This window comes from Lolium perenne, chromosome 4, assembly GCF_019359855.2.
Source record: "Lolium perenne isolate Kyuss_39 chromosome 4, Kyuss_2.0, whole genome shotgun sequence".
NCBI lineage: Eukaryota > Viridiplantae > Streptophyta > Magnoliopsida > Poales > Poaceae > Lolium > Lolium perenne.
The window spans coordinates 93,565,997-93,574,005 of NC_067247.2; the positions used below are offsets into that span (position 1 = coordinate 93,565,997).

General features: G+C 48.5%; 1 protein-coding gene across 1 annotated transcript; it reads right to left on the reverse strand.

Moving 5' to 3' along the window:
* Nucleotides 1-1,531: 1,531 nt before the first annotated feature.
* LOC127347006 (receptor protein kinase TMK1-like) lies at nucleotides 1,532-3,073 on the reverse strand. Its single transcript, XM_051373241.1, has one exon. The coding sequence runs from the start codon at nucleotides 3,071-3,073 to the stop codon at nucleotides 1,532-1,534; it is 1,542 nt and encodes a 513-aa protein (XP_051229201.1).
* Between the last annotated feature and the right edge of the window lie 4,936 nt (nucleotides 3,074-8,009).

Sequence of the window (8,009 nt, forward strand, 5' to 3'; positions counted from 1 at the left end):
GAAAACATTGATGTCTTTGATGACATTCCAAAGCTTCCTCTAGTCAAGCAATATTGTTAGAAATAACATTTTTTCTTGCAACAAGTTCTTCGGGGCTTCCAATTTTGAGAGGTTGTCTCTAAAATATTCATTTGGATGGCAATTGCAAAAAGGTGCACATATAGTGCCTATCATCTTGCAAGGGTGCTTAATAGCCCCTCCGAGGACAACACTCAATACATCACCATCCATGACAATCCCATGAAGGGAAGGAAAACGTCAAGAAATGGTATGAAGACAGGTCCAAGATTGGAACCAGAGATGGCTTGCATCAAGGATTCCTTAACTTGAACTCAATTCTGAGGTACATCCTTGATCCTAAGATGAAAGACACCACCAACATTAGGGGTCACTCTATGAAGCTATTGGACTGCCTTGACTTCAAGAACAAGTTCTACATCATGGACTACATCTACAGTAGGATAAGATGCCAGCAAAGTACGCATAACATGATCTAGACGCAATATGTGGTCTAAAATGTAGTATTTCTATGCTACAGCAGTGAGAGACATCAGTCTGCAAAAAGAACAGCACAGAAAAGGCTTATAGTGTCATCAGTCGTGAGGCTTTGTACTCAGCACTGGAGCTATAAGAACTCCATGTTGAACTTGAATCCAATTGGGCGACCATGTTGAATTGCAGTTACTTGTCAGTTATTCTATTTTGGAAAATCATAGAATGTACATATGCAATAGGATGCTTTGCTAAATTACTCTTCCCACATTGAAGAAAATGTGTCAAACACTCAACGGAGAAATCGCTCAGTTCTGAACATGCCCTGCGTCAGAAACGGAACTCAAACACGCACGAAAAATACCGAAACACACACACGATGGATGATTTTGCGATGCGTGCAAACCTTGCAGCGTTTTCTGTTCTTCTCTCTGTTCTTTGTAGTGATACCAAACTAACTGAAGATCCAAATTAAAAGGCATGTCCGGGCTGCTGTAATTGTTCCATCCCGCGATCACCCGATCATGACCTCCTACTATTCTGCGGTGTGTGCTTTACTCATGCCATCCCACGACACAACACAAGGCTTCCTATTACTGTGTCAGCTCGAGAATAGGCTCACAAACTGGCCGTTTGTTCAGTCAAGAAGCGCTACTGCTAACCATAGCTTACTGACAGACTAACTGAAACCACAGCTAACTGACAGCCTAATGGTAATGTGCCAGGTTTACAAGTTCAAGTTCAACACCTTAAACTCTGGAAACCATTCTGGGAAGGAGGATAAAGGATGGATAGGTAACAGACATGAGGATGCAATTAATCCCAAGATTTCACGAAGTGCAACAGTGAGAATACTGGGAAACAAAGAGTTATTCTGCTTCTCTTACAAATTCAGGCCACACAAGGGAAGTTAAAACACAAGCACATCAGGTAGCTAGAATAACAAAGCACCAGATCAGCACCTAAATGATAAAAGTCCTGACTAGTAACTACTGACCCTGAGTTAAGTATCTCAACTCACAAGCAGCAAGTCAGCTAATCAAGCAAGCACTAGAACAACAATGGCCGCAGCGGCGGCAGCAGCGAAACGACGCATAGGGTCCGTGATGCACAGCCGGGAGGCGCCTGCAACGGTGAGATTCTTGTTGCCTCCAGCCCAGATCATCACGCCGCTACGGAATGTCGGCATGGTGCCCGACAGTGAGTTGTCGGAGACGTCGATGATCCTCAAAGATGGTAATGCGGCGATCGACGGAGGCACAGTACCTGTGAGGTTGTTGCCGGCGACAATGATCATCATCAGGGATTTTAGATCACCGAAAGCCGGATGAAGAGTGCCGTTGAACTTGAGGTGGCCAAAGTTCACGCCGGTGATCTCGCCGTTCTTGTTGCAGTAGATGCCGAGCCACCGATCACATGGGTCGTTACCCTTCCAGCTCGCCGCAAGATCCTCCGGGAATCGAAAACCCCCGGCGATGGCGATGAAGGACTGGACACGCCTGTCACACGGTCCAGGCTGTGGCCGGCAGAAGCTCTCATTTGATGCTGCCTCAGCGATGTCAGTCAGGACTGATCCTGCGAATTCCGGAACAGCACCTTGGAACAAATTATGCTTGATCGACACTGAGCGCAGGCCTCCCAGTTGGACCAGGGACGCGGGCACGACACCAGTAAGACGGTTGTGTGCTAAATCGACCAATGTGAGACTCCAATGGCCACTGAAGTCTGGCAAGGGGCCCGTAAAGCCATTTCCGTTGAGTCGGATCTCTTCAAGCTCTCGGAGATTGCCGAGGAAGCTGACCGGTCCTGTGAGCATGTTGTGGCTCAAGTCGAGCTGTGTGAGCGTCCGGCTTGCGAAGGTTGCCCGAACCTCGCCAGTGAGGTTGTTGTTCGCCAGGGACAGAACGTTGAGGCTGTTGAAGGAGTTGTTGCTGCCGAGGAAAAGGGAGAGGTTCCCGGCGAGGTGGGCGTTGTCGGCGATGTACACCTGGAGCGTGGTTTCGAACCCGAGAGGGCCGTAAGGGCCACGAGGCAGCTCCCAGCTCTGGAGGTGCGAACTGTTGCTGATGGTGAAGATCTGCAGGGACGTCCCGAATCTCAAGAAGCCGGTGGGGATGGACGTGAAATTATTGCCGTCAAGCCGGAGCCGCATCAGGTCGAGGAAGTACTGGTTCGGAAGTTCTCCCCTGATGGAGTTGTCACGGAGGTCGAGCTCGTGCAGCGCGGCCAGACCTCCAATGTCCGGCGGCAAGGTACCGTTGAGGCCTGTGTTGCGCGCGTAGATGGCCGTCACCCTCCCGACCTGGTCGCACACCACGCCGATCCAGCCGTCGACGCACGGCGAGGTGTTGTTGGTCCAGCCCAGGGCATGGTCGGCACCGAGCGCCTTCGCGACGACACCCATTATTTGCTCGTCGGGGTAGGCGGCGATCGCGGGAACGGCGCACGCGGCGAAGATCAAGATGAGGCCCAGAGTCGCCGCGCCGCCTGCTCGGTGCACCCGCGCGGATGATCCACGCGAAGGAACGGCTGCGGCGAGGAGCGAAGCGGAGGCCGCAAGGAAGGAGAGAGGCGGCGCCATGCTTGGCGGACCTTTTGGTCGCCGGCGCGGCAAACCCGTGGCGTTGCGGTGGTGGTGCAGGCTCCGGCGTGGATATGTGGTGGCGCTTTGGTGGTTGTGTGGCCGATGTAGCTAGGTCATGGCTGATCTCGGAGGTGTGGCATGATTCTCTCGCGAAGAACACAGTCGAGTGCGCCTTGGTCCTTGGATGGTCAAACCTGGCCGGGAGAATAAGTAGGAGTCCTTTTCAATTTTCCAGTTTTGCTAACCACGCAGCGGCCAGGCAAATATGGCCAGCTCAAGCATGTGGTAGCTGCTGTAAAAGCTTTTCCGCCTCCATGCTCCAGCCTTCTTCAACCCAAGTGCACCTAGTAGCGCAACTGAGATTGAGCCGTGCCAAAGCCAAATTAGGCCGTCGTGACTCGTGACCGGCCGAGCGAAATGTATGAGCCTTGGGTGCAGGATCACCTCCAAGCAGAGGCTATCAAACGACATTTAAATTTTTTTTTTTTTTGAAACTAGGAACCACATTTTAATGAAAGCATGGAACCCAAGCTATTGCTATATGGACGGGTCAGATGCAAATATTTGTGCCCCAAATCATCGTTTGTTTTGCATCGACAACTCCAGGCATTTTGCATCAACACACCCCCATCCATCAATCAGTTCATTTCATTCATTTCGTTTCATTTCTCCCTTATTTTGCGAATGTTTTGCGTGTCGAATGCATTAGAAGAAAAAGATCCAAGTTCTGAATTACAACATTTCCGGCATCAAAGATGACAGAACACCCACGCAAATGGTTGGCAAAGGACGCCCTATAGTTAGCATCTTCAAAGGTCTCTCCTCCCAGTAGCACCTGATAATTGTTGGATAATTAGGTAATATAACCATGATTAATTCTACAATATTAAGCATGACAACATCGAAACATGTGAAACTCGAACATACTAGATGCACTAATCAACATGAATAATAGCAGGGCGTATGATACAACAACCATCGGTAAACAGATCGGAATATGGCGCATGTATCGATTAGTTGTAGATAAAACATTCGTTGATGCAGCAGTAACATTGTTGATGATAATGTTGGGAAGACGGGTCGAAGTAAATGGCGTTAAATACGACGGTAGGCAACACTGTTCGACTTTGACGGAAGACGACCATTGATGAAGACTTTGAGTAGTCGCGCAGAACGCTTCCCAAAAACCTAATTCACCATCTCCCGTACAGGATCGCAAAGCCGAGTGGTTCTAGAGACCTCCTCTCCGTTTGTCATTGCACGTCGGCAGGCGGGATGGAGTAGGTTACGGTAGCGACACAAGCAGAAAGAAGTGGCTCAGAAAACCCTGGCCAACGTGGGCCAAACCCACGGCTCACGTTTTGAGTCGGTCAGAGATATCTCACGATCCGGGAGAGACCTAAACCGACTAACTGCGACCCATCTATCTAGGAGTCTAATTATTTTTCTAAACAACAAAAAAAAACCTATCACGCGCGTCGAGAAGAGCAAGGAGGGCACCCAATGAAGAAGACACCCAGAGACTCTTAGGTGAGAATGAAGAACAATGGTGGCCTGAGATGCTTGGATCAATTGACTGCATGCACTAGACATGGAAGAATTATCCATCACAATGAAAATGTAAGTACAAAGGCCACTGCAAGGATCGAATAGTCATTCTTCAGGCCGTTGCATCAAAGGATCTATGGATTTTGCATTCTCTCCTTAGATTGCATGGATGTGTTGTCGAGGTCGCCACTCTTATCTAGGATCATTTCCAGAGTTGATCCTACTTGCAAATATGAAGTTGATGGCCATGAATACAGGATGGCTTACTACATTATTGATAGAATCTATGGCAAATAATGACATGTTGCATCATCTTACGCATAACATGATCATTCAAGATAAGCGAGACATGCTAGAGAACTTTCCGTACATCCGAAATGAAGACCATGCATGTTGAGCCTAAGCGCGATGCAAACATGATTCAAAAAATCCTCGAAATGCACTGAACCCACAAGAACAAGGAGATGCATACTCTGCTCCAAAATGATCTTGTTGAACATCACTAGCGTATCCAGATCTTAGTTGTGCTTTTATTATTCTCTTTAATTCATATTAACTTCGGTTTATTTGATTTTGAACAATTTGATTTGTTACATTTATTAATTTGAATAATAATAATAAATTATTTAGGTTAACCGCTTAATGTTTGGTTCAAATGATTTGATTTACTACCAAAAAAAAATAAGGGACTAAGAGCATCTCCAGCGGAGCGACGCATTTTATTGTCCGCGGGCGTCCATTTGCGTCGCGTCCCGGACGCTAAAATGACCGTTTTTGTGCGCGCATCCGTTTGCGTCTCGAGTGGCTCCAGCGGGCGACGCATTTTTTTTACTTGTTTTTTCCTCTTCTCCATTTAAACATAGTTCTAAATATTACATATTGGAGCATGATTTTACACAAACTAACACATAGTTTGGAACATGGTTTACACAAACTAATACATAGTTTGAACCATGGTTGACACAAATAAAAACATTTAAAAAAAAGAAACCAGTTGTGTTGATTCCCGATTGTTCGCTGCCAAGAAAGAACATTCGAGGATACACCCAGTCACCCAATCTGAAAAATCCAGCTTGGGACAGTGCCCCTATTGGTTCTTTCGAGGAAGAACAACCAGAAACCTTCACTACTGGCTTCAACTGGCCCGTAGCCATATTCACTGCAAAGAAAGAACACTCTAAGTTCTAACTATCGGTGTCCGAGCCGGATTCACCGGTGTGGTCGTCGAACACCTTGACGATCATCTCGCTGTCCCCCTCGTAGAGGAAGGTGAGCTGGCAGCCGGGCTCGAGCGCGAGGTCGCGGGCGAACTTGTCCCACCCCGTGTGCAAATACATCTTGCCCTGCCCGTCGAACAAGACCTCCACAGTCCACCGGCAGAAGTTGCAGCTGGCCTCCCGTAGCTGCAAGTGCGTCGGCTCGACTCCATCGACGAACTCGGCAAACTTGTCTGGGAGCCGCTTGATGCCGAGTGGGTCGTCGTCGATGCGGAGGAGGAATTCGAAGCAGCGGTCGTCCTGTGAAGACGAGGAGGGCGCAGGCGACCACGAGCGTGGGGCCCTAGCTGCTCCACGACGGCGGCTCCTGCCCCGTCCCCGGGGGTGCCCAGGGCCGCGGCCTTGACCGCCTCGCCGGCCACCAGGTGTTGGAGATATGCCCAAGAGGCAATAATAAAGTGGTTATTATAATATCTTTGTGTTTATGATAAATGTTTATATACCATGCTATAATTGTATTAACCGAAACATTGATACATGTGTGTTATGTAAACAACAAGGAGTCCCTAGTAAGCCTCTTATATAACTAGCTTGTTGATTAATAGATGATCATGGTTTCGTGATCATGAACATTGGATGTTATTAATAACAAGGTTGTGTCATTAGTTGAATGATATAATGGACACACACCCAAATGAGCGTAGCATAAGATCAAGTCATCAAGTTCATTTGCTATAAGCTTTCAATACATAGTTGTCTTAATCCTTCGACCATGAGATCATGTAAATCACTTACACCGAAAGGGTACTTTGATTACATCAAACGTCATTGCGTAAATGGGTGACAATAAAGATGGGATTAAGTATTTGGAAAGTGTGAGTTGAGGCATATGGATCAACAGTGGGATTTGTCCATCCTGATGACGGATAGATATACTCTGGGCCCTCTCGGTGGAATGTCATCTGATTAGCTTGCAAGCATATGAATAGTTCATAAGAGATCACATACCACGGTACGAGTAAAGAGTACTTGTCGGTAACGAGGTTGAACAAGGTATGGAGATACCGATGATCAAACCTCGGACAAGTAAAATATCGCGAGACAAAGGGAATTGACATCGTATGTAAATGGTTCAATCGATCACTAAGTCATCGTTGAATATGTGGGAGCCATTATGGATCTCCAGATCCCGCTATTGGTTATTGCTCGGAGAGGAGTCTCGACCATGTCTGCATAGTTCGCGAACCGTAGGGTGACGCGCTTAAGGTTCGATGTCGTATAAGTAGATTTGAATATGGTATGGAGACGAAGTTTGTTCGGAGTCTCGGATGTGATCCAGGATGTCACGAGGAGGTCCGGAATAGTCCGGAGAATAAGATTCATATAAGGGAAGTTGATTTCTGGGTTTTCGGAAATGTTCGGGATTGTTCCGGTATTGACTGGAAGGTTCTAGAAGGTTCCGGAAGGGTCCACCATGGGGCCCATGACCTAGGAGGCCCACCGTGGGCCGAGGGGATGCTCCCTAGCCTAATGGGCCAGGGGCACTTGGCCCCAAGGCCCAGGCCGGCCAACCCCCTAGGGTTTCCCTGGGGGGATCAACTTGGGGGAGGGGAAAGCCCCTCTCCCCCCCTTGGCCGCCGCCCCCCTTAACCCTAGATGGGAAAGGGGGCCACCTTGGCCGGCTGCCCCCCTATATAAAGAGGGGAGGGGGTGGCCGGCCACACCCCCCATTAATTGCCTCCTCCTCTGGCCGCCTCTCCCTCCACCATACGCTGCTCCGGCTTAGGCGAAGCCCTGCAGTTTTTCTTCCTCCACTACCACCACCACGCCGTCGTGCTGCTGGAGTTTGGAGGAGATCTACCACACCTCCGCTGCCCGCTGGAACGGGAGAGGAAGGAGCTTCATCGACACCGTACGCGCGACCGAGTACGGAAGTGCTGCCGGATTGCAGCACCGGGGACGATCGTCTACACCAACAACGAGATTAATCTCGTAGACTTTGGAATCTTCGAGGGTTAGTCTCATCTCCATCTCGTTGCTTCGATCTTGTAGATTAGATCTTGGGTGTTCCATAGATTAGATCTATTGTTTTTATTCGTCTTGCGGTAGGAAATTTTTTGTTTTCTATGCTACGAACCCCATCAGTGGTATCAGAGCCATGTCTATGC

Coding starts and splice junctions, on each gene's coding strand:
- LOC127347006 (XM_051373241.1), bottom strand. CDS start 3,073: ATGGCGCCGCCTCTCTCCTTCCTTGCGGCCTCCGCTTCGCTCCTCGCC.